Source organism: Phascolarctos cinereus, unplaced genomic scaffold, assembly GCF_003287225.1.
Source record: "Phascolarctos cinereus isolate Bilbo 61053 unplaced genomic scaffold, phaCin_HiC Scaffold_1;HRSCAF=81, whole genome shotgun sequence".
Lineage (NCBI taxonomy): Eukaryota > Metazoa > Chordata > Mammalia > Diprotodontia > Phascolarctidae > Phascolarctos > Phascolarctos cinereus.
In genome coordinates this window covers 38,792,754-38,820,486 of record NW_027555514.1, presented here as the reverse complement: position 1 = coordinate 38,820,486, position 27,733 = coordinate 38,792,754, and the positions used below count along the sequence as shown (strand labels likewise).

At 41.2% G+C, this 27,733-nt stretch overlaps 1 protein-coding gene across 1 annotated transcript in view; it reads right to left on the bottom strand.

The window, feature by feature from the left end:
* LOC110209067 (collagen alpha-6(VI) chain) overlaps positions 1-27,733 on the bottom strand; it is a 138,943-nt gene that overhangs the window by 36,720 nt on the left and 74,490 nt on the right. The window contains exons 21-29 of the mRNA XM_020987257.2: positions 26,953-27,006; positions 21,864-21,899; positions 18,360-18,422; positions 15,736-15,798; positions 7,999-8,061; positions 6,033-6,095; positions 5,104-5,154; positions 3,623-3,658; positions 2,768-2,830 (exon numbers count right to left, since the gene is read on the bottom strand). Coding sequence (XP_020842916.1) covers positions 2,768-2,830; positions 3,623-3,658; positions 5,104-5,154; positions 6,033-6,095; positions 7,999-8,061; positions 15,736-15,798; positions 18,360-18,422; positions 21,864-21,899; positions 26,953-27,006 — 492 coding nt within the window. The remainder of the gene's footprint in view (positions 1-2,767; positions 2,831-3,622; positions 3,659-5,103; positions 5,155-6,032; positions 6,096-7,998; positions 8,062-15,735; positions 15,799-18,359; positions 18,423-21,863; positions 21,900-26,952; positions 27,007-27,733) is intronic.

The following is a 27,733-nucleotide window of genomic DNA, read 5'->3' as shown; positions in this document are numbered from 1 at the left end:
GGTCACACAATCAAGGAAGTGACTAAGGCAGGATTTGAACCTGATCTCATGTATCCACTGTACCACGTTAAGCAACATGAGCCATACATTCCACATGCCCCCTCCATCTTAATTTCAAGAATAACAGGATTTAAAATAAAACTTTGAGATGAATGTCATCAAGATTCTAATCAGATAACTGAGGTGAAAATGCTTTGAAAAGTTCACTAACAAAGGATGAAGACAAATACTGGATTCCTTTTAAAACTGGTTGCCTTGATATCTCCCTACCCAGCTCCAAGAGCTTCATGGACCTCAAAACTTGGATGGTCAAATACAGCCATGATCTTGAAATGTTTAAACTTTCATTTTTTAGAAAAGCATGGGACATTATCAGGACTAATGTTCCACATGCTACATGGATATCTACTCACACTTAAGGAGCCCTGAAGGAAAGGAAATAGCCATATCAATTGCATTTCTCTCTCAAAAAAGAAAGAAGAAAGAAAAAAGACAAAGAAAGAGAAAAGAAGGAAGGAAGGGAGGGAGGGAGGAAGAAAGAGAGAGAGAGAGAGAGAGAGAGAGAGAGAGAGAGAGAGAGAGAGAGAGAGAGAGAGAGAGAGAGAGAGAGAGAGAGAAGGAAAGAAAGGAAGGGAGGAAGGGAGGAAGGGAGGAAGGAAGGAAGGAAGGAAGGAAGGAAGGAAGGAAGGAAGGAAGGAAGGAAGGAAGGAAGGAAGGAAGGAAGGAAGGAAGGAAGGAAGGAAGGAAAGAAGGAAGGAAGGAAGGAAGGAAGGAAGGAAGGAAGGAAGAAAGAAAGGAAAGGAGAAAGGAAGGAAGAAAGGTAAGAGTCTGAGGAGAATAATGTTAGGACTTAGTATGGTAGCAACAAGAGGATGAAAGGATTTCTCAAACATGAAATGGCTTCACTAGAATCTTCCAGTGGGAACTGATGATCTCCCCACTGGAGACCTTGTATTCCCAGTGTCTGAAGCACAATGTCTAAATACTGAAAATTCTTCCCAGAAAGTAGAAGTAGGGCCCTGGCAAGAGGAATGAGAAGATTACAAGGAAAGATAAATGCTTCCCAAATGAAAATTAAAAACTCATAACTTAAAACTTCCATTACTCTCCAAAGTCAGAAGGAGAAGAACTTGCTCACTTTCCCCAACTTATTTTGGGCAAAAGAAATAAACTAATTATCATCCAAAAATGACCAATGAGGCATTTAGCAAAAGCATCTGGTTTTTATCCCACATTTCAATTTTCAAGGCAAAACTCCTTCATTAACAAATCCAGGGCAGTGATCCCATGGAGGACTGCTGTGAATGACATCTGGGCAGATTTGAAAATCTTTCTTAATTAGTTCTCCAATCCCAGAGCTTTTCCTGCTTTCCTGTGGACACTTTATCAATGGAGAGCTGTCCAAAAAGTTGTTTAAAAAAGAAAAAAAAAAGAATTATTGCTGGTAAGCAATTCTCACTGAAAGTGACTCATGCACATGGGTCCAATGCAGAACAACAACAACAACAAAAAAACTCCCCCAAAACCTGATCTCGATTTTGTAGGAAATACTGAAGAATTTGGCTCAACTTATTAGAGCTGTGTCTACTTGCTCAGTGGTAAATTTGAAGCAATGTTCCAACTGCAAATTTCTGTCAATTTACCCAGTTTGAGCAATATTTCCCATCAAGTTTCACTGCCATGAGAAGAAAGGACAAAAAAATCTTCTGAACAAAAGTTAACACCAGAATGTTCTTTTAACCCCCTTTGTCAATTGTTGTCAATCCATAGCGGTCATGTATATACAGCCTGAATCCAGAAATTCAGCAGCATGCAGGAGGTCTCCACCAGTGGTGGCCTTAGGAGAGCCAAGGTGGCCCATGCGATGTCTGATGTGAAAAAGACCTACTTTTCATTTGGGCAGACAAGGTACTGAGCTCTGTCAAGGCACAATGAGGATTTATAACAAGACACCTAATGCAGAGGAGCTCTCTATGGCAATGGCCACAAAACCATCCCCCCCTCCCTTCAGCTATTTAACAGAAATGACCTTTCAGAGTTGCTGTTACAGAAGATATTTTTGGCAGAGCCTCAGCAGTGAATTCAAGGGGCTAAAGGGTGAAGAACCGTACTGTGTAAGAAGTCGGTGCCTGCCAACGAGAAGGGAGAAAATTAATCCCATCATTGCAGCAAGTATCTATTGTGTTAAGTCACCTCCTCTAATGACAAGCTATGTCCCAGAAGATAGGAAGACCTAGATTCAAATTCTGCCCTGGACCGAATGTGTGACCCTGGGCAAGTCATTTAACCTCTTTTCCACGCTCTAGTGTAACTCTCAAGACAATAAATTGCAGAGAAGGTGCCAATCTGAGCTGGTAGAGGAAGCATCTCATCTAACCCTACAACAATACAGTCACAAGTCCAGGTCTCATTCCTCTCCAATTCCAGGACCTTAAATTGTACTCTAGTAGCAAGAACAAATTAAGTTTATATATTATTAATTTAATATTGTTTAACAGTAATATTTATTCAATATTTAATAATAATCTAACATTATGCATTCGTCAGCCCTGATCAATTCATCCCCTTCTGACTCACACTAAACAGGTTAACATATGCAAGAGATATATTTGCTTCCTGGAAGCTACTTCATTGACTCACATATAAATTCCATAAATCCTTGAGAAAAAATGACAGTAGGAGGGATCCATAGAGTCTACTAGCAACCACTTTCCAACGTGGCTGAGACTGAAACAAGAAGACCTAGAATCTGGGAATGAGAGCTTACCGTTCTTCCATTATATCCCTTTGGCCCAACTTCTCCTGGACTGCCAGGATCACCAACTTCCCCCTAAAATTGCATAAGAAGCAAACTATTGAAAATGGTCATTATGTCCAAAGAGAAGGCCTAAAAACCTAAGAAACTAACCGTACCACCTTGCTTTGAAGGAAGATGGGCAGGACCCTGAATCTTAGCATCACCCCACCCCTTATCAGGGTTCCTGAAAGTCCATCCTTAGAGATACTATCCTTGAGAGCCCTCTATAAAATGCAAAAATATTTGGGTGTGGGCATACTCTGAGCTCATAAGGCTGATCTTTGTAATAATCCATTTCACTTGAATGGACAACGCAAAGCATTTATTTTGGCTGATTGCAGTATTCCAGGAATATTTTGCATGTTTCTAGTTACAAAAAGCCCATTTCAGTAAAAACCAAAAGTTTAATGTGAAGAATATAAAGTTGATCTCTGAAAAGACCTAGCTGCTATCAGACTCTAAAGGTTGACACACATCAGGGGCAAAGGAGCTTTGGAAGCATTTGAAATCCTTCAAGATTCCTCAAATTAATAGATTTCTTTTTAAACCAAGAAAAGGGGCATATGGAACAAGACAGAATTTCTATATCTGGGCATGAAAGTAAATAAGAATCCTCTTTGTTAATGGGGATGTGTTTGTATATTCTAATTAACGATGTAATTTTTTTGACCAACCAATTCTCATCTGTAACTGCTATACTGGTGGCAAAAATAAATGAACACTCATCTCTTTACTTCCCTGGCACACATTTTCCCCCCAGATGAAGGTAAGCTGGCTACTGCATATTCCTTCTGCTGAGCTCGTGTCATTATAAATTGCACGTACCTTTGGTCCACTATCTCCTGGGAATCCTTCTTGTCCCTATAATCAGCAGCACAGAAGATTAATATGCTCACCTGCAGCACAGCTAGGGTTATCTTGACTTAATTCATCATCTTGTTATGCCATTAATATTTTTGACTTTGGTCTCTTGCCCCATGTCATGGAAGTACCATATGTAAGACACTCGGAAACAACACTCTACAGGCTTCTTTCATAAACAAACAGCAATTTCTAAATTAAAAAAAATGTTCTCTGGCTTCATCAAAAAATGAGGAGGAATCAATAACGAAGGTGATATTTAACCCTTTACAGACATTTGCCTCTGACGTATGTATTCCTACATACTCTTGTTACAACCTTTGAACATGTGTCTAGCTGCTGTTTCTGTAATATTAAGGTGACAATATTTTTTTTATGGTTCTGAAATAAAATTTTTTGATGATAAGAGTGAATTCACCATAGTTATTAACTCATTCTCCTATTGTAGCAGTCAGAAAATAGTAACTGGCTAACCGAATGGGGTAACCGAACTGTACCTTGGGGTACAGTTTCTCACTCCGTTATCACCACATGGCAGTAAGAGGAAGTAATTTTTTTGACTACATTTTCAGGATTTGCCAGTTTCTGTCTGGAGAGATCTGGGGATGCTGCTCACTCCTTTTAAGCATATTTGGCCCCAGGTTCCCTCTTTTGCTTATTCTTCTCAAATGTCATACATCACATCACATATCATGTCATGTCAATAGCATATGTCAATATCTGTCACAAATATCATGATGGATATAACATCACATCACCTCAAATCATGCGGCTAGAGGTGGAAGAGACCGTTGGGACCAGCTAATCCTTCATTTGATAGATGAGAAAACCAAGGCAATACAGGCAGTGAATGTCAGAGGCAGGATTTGAATCTGGCTCCTGACTCCATGGGTCAGTCCCCTTTCCACTGTTGTACACAGAAGCCTAGGAGAACTTATACTCAATGAGGACATCCTTTCAGTGCAAAGTTGTAAAGAAATAAAATTAAAACACTCATCTGCACCCACTAGCCTGGAAGTTGCTACTTAATAGGATGTCCTTAGGAGGACCCTATGAACCTCTCACTAATGGCCAAAGCAAACAGAGCAAGATAAAGCCAGATAGTTTTGGAAGGCATCCAAGGTTACACTGAGAACACGAAACTCCTAAAAACCAGTTCTGTTTTTAGTTTGAAGTCATGCCATAGCAACAAACCTCACTGAAGAAGACGGACTTGAGCATTGCATTTCAAATACTGATGCCTGCCGTTCTCCTACCTGAACCGTTAAATTTGTCCTCCTCCCCTCCCTACGTTATTCTCCACTCCATATCAACATACAAATCCTTGAGTTTTTAATTGTCCAGATCCAGCTTTTTTCTTAAGCCTTCTCCTGCTTCAAGTGATGCCAAAAGGAATAAGAAAGAAGCTGAATGCTCCTCCCAGCTGCAGATGAACATTGCCTTACCTTTTCTCCTTTTCTTCCATTTCTACCATATCCTGCACTTCCATGATCTCCCTGGAAACAGAGGATAAAAGAATCACTCAGAGTATCCCTCACTGTGATTAAGGTCAACCTAATGCAAGGGTAAAATAGGCAGATACACTACACTGTGTCGTCTGAGAGACACTGGGGAAGATCATCTCGACTAAAAAATCTCTCTTCCCATTGCCCCTCCTTGGAAGTCACTAGTCAGTCAACAAGCATTTTTAAAGCACCTGCTACGTGCCAGGTACTGTGCTAACCACTGGGGACACAAAAAAGGGGGGGGATATCAGTCTTTGCTCTCAAAGATCTCAGGGTCTACTGGAGTTTGCTCATGAAAACAACAATGTGCAAACCAGATCCACACAGGGTAAATCGGACACCATGTCTGAGAGGAGGCACTAGGATTAAGGAGGACATTATTGGCCTTCCACATTAATCCTCTGGGCTACATCATTGAAGGGAATGGCTAATTCTGATGTGATGTCCTTAGAGTTAGGAACCTGTTCGACTTTTGTCTTTCAATCTCCAGCACTTAGCAAACCCTTAATAAATGCCTGGTGATTAATAGTGGATATCACTTTGATATTGCTGGTGGCTATATAAGGACATCAGATGCATAGAAAAAAGGGAGGAGGGGAGTGGGAGGAGAGAGGCAAATTTTTCCTTTTTCAGAATTTTTCCCAAGCCCCGCCCTAATTATTCTTGTGGTACAGTTAGCCCTAGCAAGATGACTACCTCAGAAAGACCACAATAATCCAGGCTCAAACCCCACCCGATTCCTAGAAACCCCAAAAGCCTGGATTCCCTCAGTCTTCCCTCTATTCTTCCAATGTGGAAATCCTGATAAGTCTGGTGAATAACAACAGGGTGCCCCAGAGTAAGAAGCAGGGCAGTAAGAGAACTCTGACCGGCAGTCCACGGTAACCAGATAATCCAGCTGCTCCCTTCTCTCCTGGAGACCCCGGCTCTCCCTGTTAAACATAACAATAAAATACATAAATCCATTGCCTTGATTTTATGGCACATCCATGTTTCAAAACTTCAAGGAAACATGATTTCTTACTGTGTTTTTTCTTTGCCCTGATACACCTCTTGACTTTTCCATGTCTTAGCAAAATGGTTTCATGAGTTATTGTGGCTGCCCCCTCCCAATCTCTGTCTGCCTCCCCACCGCCCAATATCATCGCCTGATGGCCAACATTTTAATGAAGAACATCCCTATACTTAGTAAGATCGGTCCTTAGACAATACTCCATCACCTCACCTAGACTGTATCTGAGGACTTTCCAGCTTGGCAGACCCTATTAGATCTTGAAAATCCAAGGTCCCCTCAACACCTCCATGAGGCTCAGGGCAGGAGACTAGTGGAGACTTGGTTATGCAAACCGGAAGTAACATACAGATACCACCATCGAACTACACAGCAATGGCGAGTTGGGAGGATATATGTTGTATCATTTGAACAGAAAGGAATGTCATTGCCAACCAGGTTTTCCTTTCATTATCAACTGAGCCTCTAGAAAAAATTCATACTGCTTAGAGAAAACTGCCCTTTGAGCTAGCACCTGACATGCACTAGGGTGCACCCTTGGAAATGGGTTCGATCTAATGCCAAAGAGGACCTCTGCATTGTTTTTTCTTTTTAAGAAAGAAAAGAGCCCAAGGGTGTTCAGCTTAGGCTTTAACTACAAACCAGCCGGCTCCTGCAACAAGGCAGAGCTAATAAGGTAGACGTTAGAGGCTTAGTTCATTTCGTGGGTCTCGAGGGAAGGCGACATCAGAGGCAGTAGCTCTGGGCTGCTGCTGATGGCACAATCTCCTGAGTGCTATAACACAACTTTATGAGCTATGTCAGGGTTATGCACGAAGCTTAACCCTTTCTTAACAATGAAGCACGCATTGTGTCCCCATTGGATGCAATGGCTGTGCAAACCCTATGTGGACCGAGGTCAATGAAGAGTGGGCTCTGGAGATGAAATAGCAGGGAACTATAGACATGATAGCTGGAATGGGCCTCATGCGATCATCTAAGCCACTCCCTCACTTCATAGGTAAGAAGAGTGAGGATTCAAAGTTGTTCAGTGATCTACCATCCATCAAGAGCTATTCAGCGGGGTTTTGTTGTTGGGTCATTTTCAGCCATGTCTGACTCTTCGTGATCCCACTTGGGGTTATCTTAGCTGAGGCAAATAGGGTTAAATGACTTGCCCAGGGCCACAAGCTAGTAAGTGTCTGAAGCCAGATTTGAACTCATGAAGATGAGTCTTCCTGATTCCAAGCCCAGTACACCACACCTAGCTGCTTAATTGTTAGTGTAGTTAAGCTAAAACCCAGGTTCAATGGCCTGTTTCCAGCTAAGGCCTGAATATATGAGTAAAGGCTGAGGCTGATCTACAAAGATCTAGTCCTAAGCCTATCACAATCAAAGAGGAATCCTGGAAGTCCAGCTCTACTTGGGCCTTCCTATAAGGTTTATATCTGCCCTAGGGTAAATTCAGAAACCTTATAAAGGAAATAGTCTCCTGGGCCTGTCTCACAACAGACAAGACAATTTTCTGAAGGTACTTCAAACACAAATAAGATGTGGCTAAGTCTGAATCTTTTGGGATCATTCTCAGAGGAAATTTTTCATCTCATAGTGGTCCTCATGCCCAGAAGGCTACCAGCTGTCCTGAGGTCAGCTGAGTCTAGAGAACTGGTAAGTTCTTTGTGCTGATTGGGTCCGAACCAACAAATTCCTTCAGTGTTACTGACTCTAAGAGATATCCCGCCATTGAGTAGGACCCTCCCACAGTCATTTTTAGGGATCTTTTTAGTCTAAATAACCAGACAAAGAATTCTGAAGCTCCTAGTATATCAAGAAATGTGACTTACTTTATTTCCTGTGCTCCCCAAGCTGCCAGGACTCCCTTTAACACCATCTGGGCCTGGAGGACCCTGAAAGAAGCCAAATATGAAAATATCATATCAGGATCCAAGGGACCTTCCTCCAAATGGTTGGTTTTGTATGAACTCCTGGATGAAAATGAATTACAGATGGGTAAAAGCATTGTGGCTGTATCCATCCTAATTCTGGGAAAGATATTGCAGCTGCCACATAAAGGCTAGTAAGTTAAAGGAAGTTAATAAGGTAATTTGAGTCCTGTCGTGAAAATCATTCAATGTCTTTGTGGTTTTCCTCTTCCAAAGAAACTCACTGGTGCCATAGCCATATCCTAAGCACACAATGCAAATAAAAGTAGGTAAAATAAAACCTAAATTCTAAAGGAAATACTCCAGATGACATTTGTCTTGAATTGATTCTTGTCTGTCCTATGCTTCTGTTGGAGAACATGGTTTATCTTAACAGACTAAAAGCTCATTAACACACACATGTGCACATGCACGCACACACACGCACATCCTTTAAAGCCAGAGCAATTGCATTCCTCTGTTCTTAGGAACTTAAATAATAATATTTTTTTCCTTTGAGATCTTCAGACTCATGAAGGAAGAATTCTCTTTTGACTGAAATGTTTATAGATAATCTTTAAAAGTAATCCTAACATAAGTGTATTGGATTCCTTTTCGAGATGGATTGTCTTTGTACTACAAATGATGCATCCTAGAAATAGAAAAACTATCCTTTCTGGGACAAATATGACCCCAAATTGTATTGGTTTTACTCAGAAGAAAAAATACATTTTTTGCATTTTAACTTTTCCACTTTTTTTTTAAAGAAAGAACTTAAGAGGAAAGTTAGCTAAAAAGAAGTATTTTCTAAGTGAAAGGACTGGCAAACACTTGAACCAGTTCTTTAGGGAGATAATGGAATTTCCTGATTTCAAGGTCTCTAAAGCAAAGTAACTTCTTATGCCTGGACTGACTTGGATGTGGTCCTGCATAAGGGTGAAGAGATGCATTAAAAGATCTCACAGAGCTTCCTTCAGCCTAAAGATTCTATGAAGAGTACACGAGGCTTTTCAAAGATTCTAGGTGCTGGGGGGACATTAAGGCTGTCATGTCACTCAGACCCTACAAAGGACTGAGTATCATAAAATCTGGGAGGTAGATGAGATTGCAGCATCATCTACTCCAACACACATCAGCTCAAGAGTCTCACAGAGGACATCTCAGCAAGTGGTCATCTAACCTCTCCTTGAAGACCTCCAATAAGCAGGCACCTTCCCGTTTGAGGTAGCCCATGCCACTTTCAGATGGCCCTATTTCTACCCAATGCTCCTAAGTTCCACCCTTTGGGACCCAGTAGTACAAGACTGGTCCCTCTTGCCCTTGACAACCCCCAAACACCTGAAGTATTCCCCCCCCCATAAGAGTTCTTCAGGAGGCACATTCCCAGTTCTTTGGGAACTGATGGCACCAACTCCTTAACCACCCTGGTGGGCCCTCCTGGATATGCTCCAGCTTGTCTATGTCTTTTCTAAAATGTGGCGCCCAAGCTAGGAGTGGTGGCTCACCCCTGTAATCTCTGCTTCTTGGGAGGGCAGAGGCTGATGGACTGTCGGAGCTCTGGAGCTCAAGCTGCAGTAGAGTTGAAGTCAATCAATTGTCTGCAGTAAGTCTAGTACCAATACAGTGAGCCTCCTGGAGTTGGGGACCACCACGCTGTCTAAGGAGGAGTGCAGTGACTAAGATTGGAAATGGAACAGGTCAAAGCTACCATTCCAATCAATAGAAGAGGATCTCTGAGTGGCTGTTGAACTTCCAGTCTGGACAAGATAGGGAGATCCAGTCTCAAAAAAAATATGGTGTCCAGAAATATAATCCAGATGTGGCCTGTCCCAGGGGCCAGATATAACCCAACTATTATCTCTCTCTTTTTGGACAATATGCCACTCTGAATGCAGACAGAAACTGAATTCACTTTTTTTGGCTACCACGTCACACTGCTGACTGAACCCTGAAGTCCATGAATATTCCACATCTTTTTTTAGGCAAACGACTGTCCAATCGTGTCTTCTCTTTCTTATAACTGTAAATATGAGGTTTTGTTTTTTTAAACCAAATGTAGGATTTTACATGTATGGGATCTGTAATATCAGTGCTTTGGCTACTCCAATAATACAGATTCTGGCTCACTCATGCCTGCCTATTTTGTGTAACTCTTACCTATGTCCTCCCAAATTCTTCCATAAGAGTCTTCCCGAAGAACAAGGGACCTTCCTTAAACTCTCAAGATCAACTATCTTGATGTACTAGAAGATACCTCTAGTGACAGTAGATATCACTAGAGGACACAGGTTGGTCATCAGTTATTCCTTGCTCTTGCCACATAACAGCCCACAACTAACATTTATATTGCATTGTGATTTAGGTATGATCTCATTTGGTCCTCAAAACAACCCTTTCAAGTAGGTGCTATTATTATCCCCATTTTGCAGATGAGGAAACTGAAGCCAAAAGAGATTAAATGACCTAAGAGTCATGTAGCTAGTGAGTGTCTATGGGAGGATTTGAATTCAGGGTTTCCTGACCTCAAGACCAGATCTCAATCTACTACATAATGCGTCTGCAATTTAATGACTTAGAATCAAATAGTCTGAATGGAAGAATTTTCTTTTTTTGGACCAAGACTGTGATTTCATTGATGTAGGCAATTTCCAGGAGTGAAACTCTCTCTACAAAGGTAGAATGGTGCCTGCACTGCAATTTATAGTCTCAGTGATTTGCTATAGATCATACAGCTAGTATGTGTCAGAGGCAGAATTTGAACCTTTGTCTTCCTGACTTCCTGGCGACAGCTACATGGTGCAGTGGATAAAATGCCAGACTTAGAGTCAGGAAGACTCATCATTCTGCGTTCAAATATAGCCTCAGACGCTTACTAGCTGGGTGACCTCAGGCAAGTCACTTAACTCGTTTGCCTCAGTTTCCACATCTGTAAAATGAGCTGGAGGCAGCTACATTGTACAGTTGATAGAGCGCCAGGCCGGGCGTGAAGCAGTGGATAGAGAGCCCGGCTTGGAGTCAGGAAGACTCATCTTCCTGAGTTCAAATCTGGCTTCTGACACTTATTGGCTGTGTGACCCTGGGCAAGTCCTTTAAGCTCTCAGTGGCCAGAAAGCTCCCTAAAACTAAAATTTTCAGAACACGGACCTATCTTTATTGGTAGAAAGTTTGGTTTCCTCATTGGAAGTTCCTTCTACTGTATGGGAGATGGGGTGGAGAGAGTAGAGATTAGATTCTAGGAGACTTTAGGAAGCTATTGCAATAGTCCAGGCAAGAAGTGATTAGGGCCTGAGTAGCTATGGCGTAAGCAGAGAGAAGGGGACAAATGCAAGAGATGTCAAAGTAGAATCAATGAGACTTGGCATAAGGGGTAAGACTGAAGAGCTGAAGATGACTCCTGTGTGAAATGGGCTCAATGGAAGAATGGTGGTACCTTCAATAGAAATAGAGCAGTTAGAAGGATGGGTGTTTTTAGAGGGAACTATATTAGGCTCTGTTTTGGACACGTTGAGTCTGAGATACTTATGGAATGTCCAAGTGTAGAAGTCAAATAGAAAATCACAGATGCAAAATTGGAGCATTGGAATGTGACTTCCTTGAGGGCAGGGGCTGTCTGATTTTCCTATCTGCATCCCCAGCACTTAAGCTATGCACTTAGTAAATGCTTAATAAATGCTGGTTCATTCATTAATTCATGTTGATTTAACTTAGATGGTTTTATTGAGTTCTTCAAAGATTTTCTAACTTTCTTATGCTCTGCAACAGATGTTGGAGCTCATATAGCTGCCATCACTTTCATAATGGTGTTTCATAAAATCCTTAACTATGAGCAGTGCAAATCAAGGTTACTGCATGTCCCATGAAATGATGTTTCTTGTTGCTTTTAGATATACAATAAAAACAACTCTATTATTTAGCTTTCCACAGAAAGCCTGATTCCAAGCCCAGTGCCCTATCTACTGCACCATCTAGTTGCCCCATATTGTAGTAATATCCTTTATCACTATAATATCATATTTGCATACCAGGTCTGTTATTTTCTTCTAAACTACTTATCTGACTCTATCTTCTGTCTAGGTTGTCTATATAGTATACACTTAGAAAAATACTGTTTCTATGTCTACTTCTGTTACTCCTCACCCAAACGCTGTCCACCATGTTTCTCTCTTTAGATGTCTCCAACTTTATGTGTGCTCTCTCTCTCTCTCTCTCTCTCTCTCTCTCTCTCTCTCTCTCTCTCTCTCTCTCTCTCTCTCTCTCTCTCTCTCTCTCTCTCTCTCTTTCTCTTCCTCCCCCCTCCTCAGCAGATATTTAAAAACAGTTTCCTGGTTTTCCCAAGGATGCTGTTCAGAAGCTCATTGTTAGGGTGTGAACCCCAGCGAACTAGGTATTTTTAAGAGCAACATATCTTTGCAAATAATTATAAAAAATGCTTAGGCCTATGTAAATTTCACTTGGGTGCCCAGATTAGCACTGGGCATCCCAACTCCTTCCTGCTATCCCTGCTTTCCAGTATTTTACACTAGGCTGTCAAGAAAAATTAATCATCTCTATAGCAAATAGACTCTTCCCACAAAAACAAAGAAAAGGGAAAAGAAATAAAAGGCAGAACTATACTCAAATTTTGGGGTGTCACTGCCTAATTTTTATTTGGATCTTCATTTAATTTCTTGTTAGAATCTAAGCATGTGTCTGTGTTCAGCAGCAGCAGCAGCAGCAGCACGTAGTACTTAAGGTTTGCAAAATGCTTTATATATGTTAAATTCATTTAATCCTCACTTTGAATCCTTTGCAGGTGAGTTATCTACTTATAACTGAACATTATCTCGAATGCTTCTCAGAACCCTACCAAGAAGAATCTTTTTTTTTTTTTGCTTTTTGGTGAGGCAATTGGGGTTAAGTGACTTGCCCAGGGTCACATAGCTAGTAAGTTTCAAGTGTCTGAGGCCAGATTTGAACTCAGTTCCTCCTGACTCTGAGGTCAGAGCTCTATCCACTGTGCCACCTAGCTGCCTCCAGAATAATCTTTTTTTTTAAAACCTTCTAACACCAAATTTGAGAACTCTCATGTTATACCATTCCAATGAATGAACAGACATGGTTGTTCAATAATTATTATCATAGCTGACAGTTGCATAGTGCTTTAAGGTTTGCACACTACCTTATAAGTATTATTTATTACATGAGGAGCCTCACAACAAACCTGGAAGGCAGGTAACACAGGTATTCATAGTCCTACTTTGCGGATTTGGAGAGAGAGGCTCAGAAAATTGGTGACTTGCCCCTGAAAGCTGGTAAGCTTCAGTCAGAGGCAAAGTTTAAACTTTCTGACTTCAAAGTCATTAGTCTATCCACTATAACACAATGCCCACAAATCCACAGGAAGAAGTTAATGTGACTGAAAAACCTCTTGTTGGGGTAACTTGGTTTTGCCAGTTTCCTTTAGTTTTTCTTGTTAAATTGAAAACAAGATTTTGAAAACAAGCATTCATCATTCTCTTGACTGTGGCAAATTCCCCCAAGTTTGGAATTGCATTTTCTAAGTGTTGACAACGGCATTTCAAGAAAGAAAGAAAAAAAAAACCCAGCAAAGAACTCCTCCACTTTCCATCCAGATAAACAGAAGGTCTTGACAGGAGAGGAGAAGAGATGCCTTTTTACTGACTCTGAGGATGCCAAGAGACTGAATGATTTATAGCTATGACCAATAGCCAGAGAGACATAAAAGAGGACTCATTCTTCAAGATGCCCTGTAGGGCAAATGGAATCACTTACTCTCATAACAGCATCTTGGATTACAGTTAGAGAGAGTAGAGCAAGGGAAATCCCAAGAATGTTGGGTTTTACTCCGTCCACACTTGAACTTTATGGATAAGTAGATGAAATACACAAAATGCTTTTTTTCTAACCCCTTAACATTTCTCCCCTAAAATCTCACCATATGGTCTGCACTACTTTTATAAGATCCAGGGAGGCAAAATGCAAAACAGACTCCTTCTATTTTATTTTTTTGGTTCCTACATGAATAGAGGGAGATAATAATAGTAATAATGATAAATAATAGAGCTGGAAAGCTTTTGGGAGTAATTTGTTCATCAGAACAGATAAATGATGTCAATTGAGGAGAACAGAGATAAGAGATAAAATATATACAAGTAGATGCTTTATAAATAATTGGAGGCTGAGAATGTTGAGCCATTACTCAGTTCTACAGAGGAAAGTAAGGTAATGTGGTAGCAGCTCAAAACATAGTCTCCAAGTGTGTCTACCCAATATAGCACTCATTCCTCATATTATAAAGTGAAATGAGCTTGAAACCCCTATGATGTTGGGAGAATGTTAGATAACTGTAGAATATGGTCCTCCAAATCTCTCTAAAGGAGAACATAAGGTCACGTAGAGTAGTTTGAAGAAGTGTCTCCCCAACATATTTATTGGCAGAGGGGTTCTATACATCCCCCAGGGCCACACACCCAATTGTGGGAACAAAAGAATTTAAAGGGGGATGGAATTATCAAGTGTGTTCCTACATTAATCCATGAAGACACCTCTAGCTCCAATATGGTCTCCTAGTCAATGAAAGTTTGGACATAAACAAGATTGTTTTCCTCAGCTATCACAAAGTCTTGGTGGCAGTTGAGTGACTCTCCTGAGGGGCCATCCCCAACAATCCAGGAAAGAGCATTTCTTTCCTCCTGGAAGCCCAGGGGGTGCAGTGTTACAGCCTTGGGAAAGTTGGAAGAAGGAAGAACTTATCCCATAATATATGATGATGATTTGGGATATAAGAATATAAACCAGAACCTGTGCCTCTGCTATTCTAATAGAGTGCTAGGTAAAGAGAACAGATGAATGACCCAAAAGAGGGTATGTGGGAAAAGGAGAAGAGGACGATTACAAAAGCATGACTCTCTGAGGTCACAGGGAGTCACGGGAGTTTACTGAGCATGGAAGTAGCATGATTAGGCTTGCGGTTTAGGAATTTATGCAGGCTCTGCCAAGATGGTTGCTGTTGTGGAGCTAAGACAGAGAGATTTCTGCTACCACCTAAAGTTTTAAGGGATCTCTGAGCTTACTGAGCCCTTGAGGACAGCTTGATTGAGTCAGAGTGGGACCAGGGATATGCACACCAACCAAAACCATAAACCAGAGAAGACCCAGTAAAAACTTCTGCTCCAATTCAGCCAGTACCATCTTCCTGCGGAGAAGATAGCCCAAAGTCACTCCAGATCAGTGGTTCTCAACCTTTTCTAGACAAGGACCCCTTCTTAACATAAAATAGTTCTCAGACCACACCTCCCTTATAGTAGTAGGACTATTAGAATGTGTCATTCAGAAAACAATGACCAAAAAGCTCCTGTGAATTCTGTGGCATTTCAACCTCAATCGTACTTTACTAATCATGACAATGACAACACACATTTAAAAAAAAAAAAGAGTAACAGATACACAGGTGAGACCTATTATTTATTCGGTCTGCAGAAAACACATTTGCTAAGTAAAGACTAAAATAGCAATATTTGGGGCATGTGTGGATTCATGTACTCTTTGTAACAATTCTATGCATTCCTTCCCTCCTTCTCTTAGAGGGCCATAATCCGCAGGCTAAAAATCACAATTCTATACCCAAAAAATGATGTTGCTTTGTCTGCCGATACTTACCAGGGGGCCTTTACTTCCTAGACTTCCTCGTGCTCCTTTCATGCCAGGATCCCCTCTTGGGCCCTAGATACACAGAACTGGAGAATTACTGCCCTCAGAAGAGAAAACTCCATTAACTTGACCTTCAAAATAGAAAGGCTTTGTCTAAAACACAGACAGAATGAAGATAAGCCCAATTAACTTCTCTTTTTTTTTCTCTTTTCCTCAGCACGAGAGAGATAACTAACTCATCTATACTCTGACACATCGGCACAATGTGGAAACCAATCTGTATGCTAGAGTGTCAGTGATCTGCAGGAAAAAATCATGAGGTCAAATGCAACAAAAAATTTCCTGACCTATTCCACCTATCCCCATTATATCAAATATCTTCATACTCCAAACATGGTAGAGTTGTTTGTTTTTTAAAGAGTTACATATGGTTTTTTTAAAAATCTGATGAAAACAAAAAAAAAAATTTAAACATTTAAAAGTAGTCAATTATAAAAAAAATCCTCAATGTGATATTATAAAGTGATATTACCTGTAATAAAATAAGGCCAAAATTCTTACTATTACCTTCAGTACTTGTTCCATTGAATAATAACTGCTGATTCATGTAATACTATGCAAGGGGTTGTCCCTCAGGCTTGGAGTGAATTCCTCCCTTATTTCTGTTTCTTAGAATCCTTTTAAGTCCCTTTGAGACTCAGTTCAAGTACCATCTTCAACCTGAAACCTTTTCTCATCTCCCCAGATACTAGGGCTCTCTCTGTTTCCCATCCGTCTGTAGCTATTCCATATATACTTCCATATAGGCATGCTGCCCCCTCCCAGAGATGTCAACTCCTTAAGGTCACTTGGGTCTTTATATCACAAATGCCCAGAATCAGTGCCTTCCACCTAATGAGTGTTTGAGAATGCTTGTTGATCCACATTGTCTTGTTATTAGAGAAATGCTTTAATTTAAAAGTGTATTAAAATTGAGATGGCGAAGATCTCAAATACCGATAGGACCCGTCAAGAGCAGAACAGAGCCAAGGACTCCATTTCATTGCCAACCATTTTCATTTGAATTCAACTCAATCTTGTTCAACAAACCTTCAGCAAGCACCTACTATGTGTTAAGCACTATTTTAGGAAGAAAAATAGACTTAATAACAAACAATCCTTGCCCTAAGGGACCTTAAGAAGCACTTCCTTTATTGGGGAAATCATTGTAAAGAAAAAAATTCAGAAAAAAGTCAATCATTTGAAATACTTGGGTCCAAGAAAGAAATGCTTTTTACTGCTGTGGGATCCTTTGAGAAAACACAAGTCACAGATATTTTGTCCAACTCAAAAGAGCAAATCTGCTGGTAGAAAATAATTGTATGGATTAAATCTTTGGGAAAAAAAAAGCAACTTCTCCCAACAGGACAACTTTTCCTCACGCTTTCAAAGCTAAGGGTGGATTTTATGGAAAAAACATGTTGCTGTGTCTTGCATTTTGGCCCCATGTTTTTCATGTTCTCATTAAATCCAAATCTTTGTTTTTTTTAACTTGCCTAATGTTCTAATGTTTCAGGCGAATTTTGCCCTCTGGCGCATTCTTAGCTCCCCCTCATCCGACTGGTGTCAACTCCCGCAGGCCCTCTTCACTTGCAAGGAAAAAACTGCTCCTCTTCCAAGATGACCAGACCGTAGAGAACAGAACCAAAATTGCTGCAGACACCATTGTGACACGTCTTGTCCTCACACTCTACGTGAAGCAATTCTTTCCTACACTAACGGCCAGTTCTACTTTGCTCCCTTTTGGGTTTCTGATACTGAACCCCTGCTATGCAAAACTGTGTTTGTTACTGGGAGCTCAGACTCGAGTTTTCTTGGCCTCCCTGAAATAACTGCTCAGGTATGGTTAAAAAAAGGGGGGCTCTCTATTTCCTGTCATCTCCTGGAAAAACTTGGGCAGCTAGTCAGTGTAGTAGAGTGCTAGATCCGGAGTCAGGACAAGCTGAGTTCAAATTCTGCCACAGACTGTGTGATTCTGAGGAATAAGTCACTTAACCTCAGTTTTCTCAGCTGCAAAGCAGGGATAATAATAGCACAGTACTATTCCTCACAATGCTATTTCAAGGATCAAATGAAATATCCAAAAAGTGCTTTACAAATCTTAAAGCACTACATAAACGTTGACAAATAAAAATTAAAATGTGAGTGATTTGAGGTGACTAACATAGGATCAGAAACCGAGAGCTGGAAGGGACCATAGCAGACATGATCTAGAGCCTTTGAGACCTAAAGCAATTAAGTGACTTAACCAAAGTCATGTAGCCAGTAAATGGAAGAGGTAGGATTTGAACGCAGGTACTTTGACTCTTTGATTCTTTCCTGCCTCTGTATTTGGTCTCCAATCAGAGTTTAGTCCCAGCAGTTTGTATTCATTAGGCCAAGACTCAAAAAAAGGATTTTGAGAGCCTTCTAAATTCATAAAAGGAATCAGTAGCGACAATAGTCCTCCTGCAACTGCAGGTGCACCCATCCTAAATCCACTTTGCTAGTTCTCTTCATCTGAAATATTAACAGAGTTTCTACCTTGGCTGTGAATTTTCATTTCTAAACTGGAACATATCTACTTAAAGGTACTAATCAGTGTCAATAGTTACCTGGGGTCCTTTTAATCCCAATGGTCCTTCATGACCATCCAGACCAGAAACTCCATTTATTCCCTAAAACAAACAGAAACACCTGGTGAGAATCTTGGCAAGACCACATTTTACTCATATATGAGAACAGTGCAGTATGTGGTTTCATTTCTAAAATGTGTGTAGTGAATCATTCATAACAGGGCAGTGCAAATGAATGAATTTCCTAAGCATGCTCAAACTGCAATATTTTTAAGGCTCCATCCTTCTTAGCCAAATACTTTCAGCAGAGATGTACAGAAAAGTAGCAGGAGCGACTGAGTTGAAGGATCCCTGCCCATTGTCTGATAGCACTGCTCAAGAGCCATGAAGAACCGCAAGTTGGACAATAAGGAGGAGAAAATATTCTGTACCATCTACCAACTGGAGACATGGTCTCTAAATAATGAGGTGTTGGGAATAGCTGAAGAGCAAAGATTATGGTCCAAGGGCATTGTTGAATGGTTCAACACCAGAAACAGACATGGTTTTATTAATGGAAGTGATAGTAAAGAAGATGCATTAATAGTTGTTTTGCTATCTGACTCACAGCTGAAAGATCCTAACAGAATGTGAGCTTCTGGGGTGCGGCAGAGACTCTCTTGCTTTTCTCTGTGTATGCCTAGCTCTTAGCAAGCTCTTTTTCACATAAGCAGCCCTCTCTCTCTTCCTTCCAAGCTGAAGACCACCATGCTTATCATAGCTTATCTAATTTCTCCAAATCTTTAAATATATTTTAAAGAAGTGACACTTCTTGATCCTTATAGAAATACCTGAAAGTCATGGAATTAAACTAATTGGGAGAATAGAGGGATTATTTAACACCAACAAAAAATCTTGGCACAAAAGACAGATTTATTTTGCATGGCCCATCACTGACACACATGCGGACGATTTTAGAGGCCCTGATGAGAGGGGCTGAATGTAAGGAGAATAGCTTGTGGGTCTCTGTGGATGCCGCTCTGGCCTCCAACATTAAGTGAGCCTGCATCTTGAATGCCATCGTGAGTGATTGATTCCTTCACTTTTGACTTCTTTGACTCAGTTTCCATTTCTACTTTCGATCTCTCTCACTGATTGATTTCCATCTCCTGGGCTGTCTACCCTGACCCAGCTCCCTTCATTCCTGTTGCAAATATCTCCCCCATCTCTATAGGAATTTCATCTTAAATGTGCTCCCTTAATGGATGCTTGGGCAATACACAAGCCAATTCTCATCCTGAACAGATTTCCAGGTATACTGTTGTAGGAAGACTACTCCCTGCTTATCTGGCCACCAACTCGCAGCTGTCCCATGCCAATGTAAACACAACTCTACTCACACCAGGCTGCAACATATGATACTTATTATAAGCCTTTAATTTTGGACCAAGATAATGAAAACCTTACAGTTTATAATTCACAGAGAGATGCACTGTGAATCATTGCCATGTACAGAGGCAGCATAATTTGGCCCACAGTTTAAATGAATGTGTAAACGGCACCTGTGACATTTGCAACAGAATTTCATTCCATTCTTCATTAAAATCTTGTTTTGTTTTATACTTGGCCTGAGAAATTTTATTTAGGGCTTCAGAGGCATTAGGAAAAACAAAAACAAACCTTTGAATAAACTGAGCTCAAGCTTCCAACTGAAATCAAATTAGACTCAAGTTTAACTAAAGATGATTAAAATTTGCCTAGTTTTCCTAGTTCAAAAAATTTTACAATTTTTATGGTTTTTTTTTCCTCAGTAAATTTGGCCTGATCTTCCTTTGAAATCTGAAGTTGGATAAATTTCTCCAAATTTTATTTTCAAATTTTTCAAAATTTTTATTCTGTTGCCAAGATATTTTAGCATCTTAATATCATATCTGGAAATAAGAGCCAGATATTTCTTAGCCATTATATTATGCTGTCAAGAGTTTTACATTACCCTAGGAGCTGGTGTTTCTGCACTGGGTAGCAGTAAGGCATGCCATATTGCTAAATGGCAATGATGAAACAGACGCTTCCAAGCCATCCTCCTATTCCACCAAAGACTCCTTGTGTGGGTTTCCATCGTAACTTCTTGAGTAACTTCCCACTGCCACCTCTGATGGCTTCAAAAGGCATGTTCAGAGAGCAGGAATGGCGAGGGGCAGAAAGAGCAAGCATCTCTCTCTCCTCTCTGAGAGTCTGGAGAATTTGGCCTTTTTTCTTCCCCCATCTAGTCCTTGGGTCTATACCTTCAGATGCAGGCTGAAAACAATCTCCCTGAATCCTGACCCAGTTATCACTCGGACTGAGCCTTCCTTCAGTCCTAGATGTATAACTGCCCTTCATCTTTCTGATCCCCAGTCTTTGTTTGGGCTCCATCCTAGCTCATCATGAGTTAGTCATTTTTCTAGGGGTTGATTTTCTAAGCTTTTCAGAGCTCTGGACTTGGGAGCTACAAAGACCTGGGTGCAAATCCTGCTTTATGAATTCCCTAGCCATGTGGCCCTAGGCAAGTCTCAGCCTCTCTAGGCCTCAATTTCCTCCTCTGTAAAATGAAAAAGGAATACACATTTATCAAATGCCTGCTCTGTTCCAGGCATACAGTGCTAAGAACTCTACACATATTACTTCATTTGGTCCTCACAACCATCCTGGATGGGTACTGTTATTATTCTCATTTTACAGTGGAGAAAACTGAGGCAGGCAGAGGTTAAGGGACTTGCCCAGGGTCACACAATCACGAGTTTCTGAAGATGGATTTAAACTCAGGCTCTTCCCAACCACAGCCCCAGGGCTCTACCCACTGTGTTACCTGATGACCTCTAGGGTTACTTCTAGCTCAAAATCCATGATTCTATAATCTCTCTGTGCATCCCTGTTTCTAAAAACAGTCATCCAACCCAGCTTTGCCCAGAGAAAGGCTGAAAATATGCACGTCCCTGCTCTGTTTGTAAAGCTGGGGCACTCGAGGGGGGAAGATTGTGCACTCTGTCAGACGTGATTTAAGGGCTGACTGGTTCCAAGGAGCTACTCTTCCTGCTCTTCACTTAAAATCTCTGTTGCAGGAGATGGCCAGGAGGGTTTTCAGAGATGAAGGTGATAGCACAAGGCATCCTAACAACCATTCAGGAAGACTTTGCCTGCCTGGTGTGGAGCACTGAACGAGGTGTTTTAGAGGAGTCTAAAAAAGTGACTCTTCAACTACCCCAGTGGCCTCATTTCACCCACCCTTCTCTACAGCACAGAGCACCCATCCACCAGGGGCACTTCCATGTGCAAAAACCTTCCATTCACTTCTCCCATCCTGCTTTTGTTTGGTCTTTTTCCCCCTTGTGTGGTTAGTATTTTAAACCCAACACATTTTAACTTATTGGCCTTGCTGGTCTGAGGTCACCCATCAACCCACGGAGGGGGAAGGGAATCGTTCTCCATGTTCACATTGTCTTTTGGTCACGGTGTTGGCTGTGTGAACAAATGTGCCTTTGGGAGAATCTTCACTGTGGGAAGGTGAGGAAGGAATGACAGTACCTGTGGGCCTGCTGGTCCTCTTCGGCCATGCCTTGGCTAAAATGTGAAGACACAAAGCACAGGGATACCATAAATAAATATGCACATAGAACGTGTATGTGCACATATATATCATGCAGACATATGTACATACAACCATAAACACGTGTATACACCCATACATGAGTACACATCCATAAACATGTGTATGTGCCCATACACAATGCATGTGCGTATACTTCATATATACACATGCACGTACACAGTTATGTGTACGTGCATGTGTGTGTACATGCACACATACATGTGTATATATACACACATACATACCTATGTATGTGTGTATATACACACACAATATGTATGTATGTGTGTGTATATACACACACACGCACACACAGATTTAACCTATGTTTCTAATCTGGACCAACTAAGCTAGTTTACTCCTCAAAAAGGGACCTACCCCTTCTGGGGACTCACCCTGTTGATGTCACTTAATGAGGACCTGACTGGCTCAGCCCACTGTGGTTCAGAACTCTCAGGCTCCAGGGATCCGCCAGCCTCAGTCTTCCCTATAGCTGGGATCACAAGGGTGCCCAACCCTACTCCGCTTCCATGTGACCACACAGGTCCATCTTATAGAATCCTGGGATCATCGAATTAGAGCTGGGAGAACTTTAAAGAACTGCTTAATTTTACAGCTGAGATAAATGAGCCATGAGGGATTAAGTGACTGACCCAAAGTCATACAGGTATGAATGGCGGAGCTGCGATCCAAATCCAGGTTCTCTCCCTCCAAAGCCCCTCTTTTCACATCCTAAAATTAGCAGTATCGCTGATCAACTTTTTCCAAATTAATTAGGCTGAGGAGTGTTTTTGTGCTTAAATCACATTGGGAAAACTTGGAAAAGATGGTTTCAGGAATGTATGGGTATGGAATGCCCCTTGGATAAAAGACTTTGGGGACAATTTTAAAAACTGAAATAAAAGAAACTTAACTCTTTTTCACATTTAAAAATGTCACACAAAATGAATATTTGCTGATACATGTACAATTTCCTTTTTGGTGTTTTAGAGAGGGAAATTGTCTATAGCAGCAAAACATTCTCAGAGAACGCCTATTCCCATCATGAGGGACACCATCTACAACTCTTTTAAAAATCCATTTTAACCAATAGTCCTTCCCCATTCCACTTTTACTAGAGCTGTTCACGACTTGCAAAATTGACTGAGGCAGATTTCATCTCTTTTTATTTCACCAGGCCAACCACCAAATAAACTCAATTATCGGTGCCGTGTCCAAAAGGCAGCAAGCCAGAGAGAAACGGATGATGAGCCAAGGACTTGGAGAATCAGGCTGGGCAGATAACCAGGCTCTGAACAGCCGAGCTTTGGCTCCTTTCGCTCCCTGTGGATTGGCAGGTGGGAGGTGGTGGTGATTGCAGTGGGAGGAAGGTGGCCAAACCTATTCCATTTTATCCAAAGCAATATAACCTGGAGAAACTGGAAAAACAAAACAAAACCAACCAAACTAAGACACGAGCCAATGAAGGTAACCAGTGGGCTTTTAAAAAATGATGCCTGGTCACATGGATTTTTTTCCCCCTTTAAGAAACTACAAAGGGTTTCCTACCAATACCCTCATTCTGGCTTCAGGCTCACGTTGAGGTTCTTACTAGTAATAACTAATGGCTAATATTTCTAGAGCACTTTATACATGCATCATCTCATCTGAATCTCACTACTGCACAAGGGAGCAAACACTTCAGGCATTAGCCTAGAGGCCCATAAAGGCATCTTAGATACCGGTTTTACTGGTCTTAATTCAACTAACAGATTCCAAAAAAATACATCAATGGTTAAAAAGGGTCCGTGAATGAAATAATGTGTCACATATGCATAGCACCAAGGCTGGCCTTCAGAGTGGGCAGAGTGGGTAGCCACCTAAATGGTTTGATAGAAGGGTTTCTGGAAAGGACTCTTATGCCTTAAATATCTTCCCTTCCCGAATTATAGTACTTCAAATTCCATCATTAGAAATTCATACCTCGCAAGTCTTTTAGTATTCAAGAGTCTCTTATTAAAATAAAAGTAACTTCAAGATGTATGATACCTTCAGCTTAAATTACAATTGACAGAAGGGCTCAGAGAGAATAGGTCATGGTATAGGCAATTCAAGAGATGTATAGAAAGGGAGCACGTATCAGGAAGAAGAAAAAGGGCTTCTGAGAAAGAAGACAGAGTGCCAGAAATCACGGGACCAGAGATAGGGCTCCAGCCCTCACTAGCTCTATGACCATGGGCCAGTCTCTCTGGACTTCAGCCTGCTCACTCTATGAGGTCCTTTCCAGCTCCAAACCCCCCTATCCTAAACTTATCCCACTCACAATTTTACTCAAGCCTAGATCCTTATAGTCCCTTTAATAGTTTTTAATAAAAAGCTCTCAATAAACTCCAGTGGTTCCCTATCACCTCCAGGGCCAAATGCCAAATCCTTTGCTTAGCATTCAAAGTCCTTCATAATCCAGCTCCCTCCCACCTTTTCAGTCTTCTCACAACTTACTCCCCAACATGTCCTCTTTGATCCAATGATGCCGGCCTCCTAGCTGTTCCATGAACAAGACACTTCATCTCCAGCTCAGGGCGTTTTCGGTTTGCTCTCGTGCCTGGAAGGCTCTCCTTTCTCATTTCCACCTCCTGCCTTCCCTAGTTTCCTTCAAGTCCCAAATAAAATCTTCTATAGGAAGCCTTTTCCAACCCTTCTTCATTCTAGCACTTTCTCACTCTTAACTATTTCCTATTTATCCTGTATAACTTGTTTGTACGTATTTGTCTGCTTGATGTCTCCCCCTTAGACTGTGAGCTCCTTGAGGGCAGGGGCTATTTTTTGACTTTTTTGTATCCCCAACACTTAGCATTGGAGCTTAATAAATGTTTATTGACCCTTCTTGGCAGAACAAAGACTCCTGGACCCCCAGCCCTATGCTTTTTCCAAGACCAGACCAGAAAAGGAATCAAACAGGTAGTCCTAGCTTCCTACCAAGAAGAAAAGTGCAAGAGATTAAGTGCCTGAGAACATAGATGGGAAACCTGAAAGGAATACTTCAGGTTTTTGGTGCCAAGTGACTCAGAATCTTCAGGATTCATGCTGTTCTTCCAGTGTCCAAGTATGACTGCATTAAGTCCTGGAACATCTGCAGAGACTTGGGACTCCAAATCATGAGAAAAAGCAACCATTTCTTTATATAGAAAACATCAATTCTAATCACAATTCGTCTAAGGAGCAAATCCATTCATACTCCTGCTTTGTTCTCCTCAGCCTAGCTAGATGAAAAGGTCAATGCATGATGAATGGTCCTTTCTACCTTGGTTAGAAGTGAAATTTGCCCTTTGGCTATGGACCACAGATGCCCTTCCCATCTGTCATGATATTCAGTGCTACCTCTTAACAGCAGGCTCGTTGATGAGAAGCCTTCCCCATCCTTCCCGGCCACTCTACATGGTAACCAGGACTGCCCCCTTTCTGCAATGCCTTCTTGCTGGAGGCCTCTGTTTCAGTATCTCAGTAAAAATACCACTTCTATTGGCTCTTGCCAACTATGGTTCATCAGTAACTTGTGGAACTCTGTGCACCATCTTTCTCCATAAATAGCCAACACAAATGGAGTCCCATTTTAGAATCCTGATTCAGTCTTGCCCCTGAATATCAAATATGATAGGCAAATGACTTTGGTCATGACTGCCAGCTGTGATGCCCAGAGAGGGCATAGGATAACCAGTCGACAATGATGCTGCTTAGCCTCTTGAGAAGGCTATCACTTCTACAAGATCTGTTTTTCCTCTTCCTGTACGCCATGGGATACTGCTTTATGGGCAATATTCTTTAAGATGAAAATGTTTTCCAAGGGTATGTAAGAGAGTCACACCCTTTAGGATGTGAGATGATTAGCTAACCCATTATTTTATCCATAGCTGCATTAAAGCAGCATTAATGAAATGTATTTTTCCAGAGCCCAATAAATTCTGAACATTTCAGACTTTTTCCTTTCTCCCTCCCTCTTGGAATCCATTTTCTTTGCCATGCAAAGAAGACTGAATCCTCAGAGTATATGAGGATGTTTTTCTCTTGAGGTCATGAGACCAGTCCCACTATTATCTTCTGACTAAGGAAGGAATCATAAGCTAAGTTTATTAGACTTAAACTAATCAAAACTCAGGCCCAATTTTTTAATATTGTTGTTAGGCTCTGAGGGGAAAAACTATAATTACCTAGGAAAGGGGCTCTGAAATATACTAAAAAGTGCTAGAAAATATATTAACATGAGAAAGAATGAATCTAATTTAGAATTTAGTATGAAACAGAAGAATTTATATGCACCTTACGTTTCCTCCTATCATAAAATAGCTTTCCTTAACCCGTTCACAGTCTCTGTGCTTTACCAGGTAGTCAAGACCAGGCCTTATTTCAGTTTATTCCACGTACTAAGGCCCAAATGTTAATGCAGAACAACAACAACAACAAAATACATCTACATCTACATCTGGGGATGTGTTTTGAGAGATGCAGAGTGGCACAGGATAGAGAATGCTGGATTTGAGGTCCGAAGACACAAGTTCGATTCCTGCTCTGCTACCATTTCTTGTGTGACCTTGGGCAAATCACTTATCTTCTCTGAGGCCTCAGTTTCCTCATCTGTAAAATGTAAGGATGGGACCAATGACTTTCTTACTTCCCTTTATGGTTCTAAGCCTATCCTGCTTTCACTCCAAGTGAGTCCAATGTCACCATGGTATACCCAAAAATCTAATTAGAACCTAGAATGTGGCATGACTTCTGTGATAACGTAATCTAGCCCGCTGAGAAGATAACGCCTTCCGTGATCCACTCTCCCCTTGTTGGCGATTCCTGTCGTCCCCAGGCCAGGAGGATGCCCTGAAGACCTAATGCCAACATTGCTTTTAGAGCTTCCCTCGTCACCAGTGTAGGCTGACCAATCCAGCAAGTCATAATGGAAACACCCAAGTCCCCTCCCCCATAGGAGAGCCAACCACTGTGGTCACAACTAAGGCCAGAAGGAGGTTTGGCCTCCAGATCTAAGTGGGCTCTTACTGTGTCGCCTCGGGAGCCTGGAGACCCTGGTATTCCCGGCTGTCCTCTCCTACCCTGTCAAGGAAACAAGCAGTTTCATGTTAAGACAAGTTCAAACATTGTCACCTCCCCCATCTTTTAATTAATTTGTAGGAAACCAGAGGAGCCAACGGGGTCAAATGGGAGAGGCAGAGATAGGTTCTCTCCTTTTGCATCGCATTCCAATGGCCATTAATCACATCTTTCTTTGGGAAAATGAGGAAGAGAGGCAATAAAAAATACCAACTAGATGACTCCATCTGTTCACATCTCTCCAATTCACTTTCTGGCATATATTATATCATATTTAAATCAAATCTATCCATTAAATCTTACATGCATTTTATTGCCATTTATTGCTAATGAAATATGTTGTGTATCAGTCATTAATGGGATCATTTTTTTTTTTGGCTTCCTACATATGGGTTATCCATCGGTCATCCAGGACTCATTCCCTTGGCTAAGTCACTGGGGTGACTAACACGCCACTGATGAACATTTCAAAATACTGTCCTTCCAAAATCTAAATGGAGGGAGGCAAAGTGGCTTATCAGTCTGTTTGACCATTCACGACTCAAGGAAGAGTCACGAAAATAATTCTTGGGTAAAGAGGAGTGAGGGGCAGAAACTAGTCCAAGAAGTCCATTAAAAAAAAAGAAATCCTTACGCAAGGATAAAATTCTTAAACTCAAAAACCTAGTGTGAATCTGTCACTGTTAAGTTTGTCAGAGAGATTTATCTTGAGCATTTGAGGAGTCAAGAT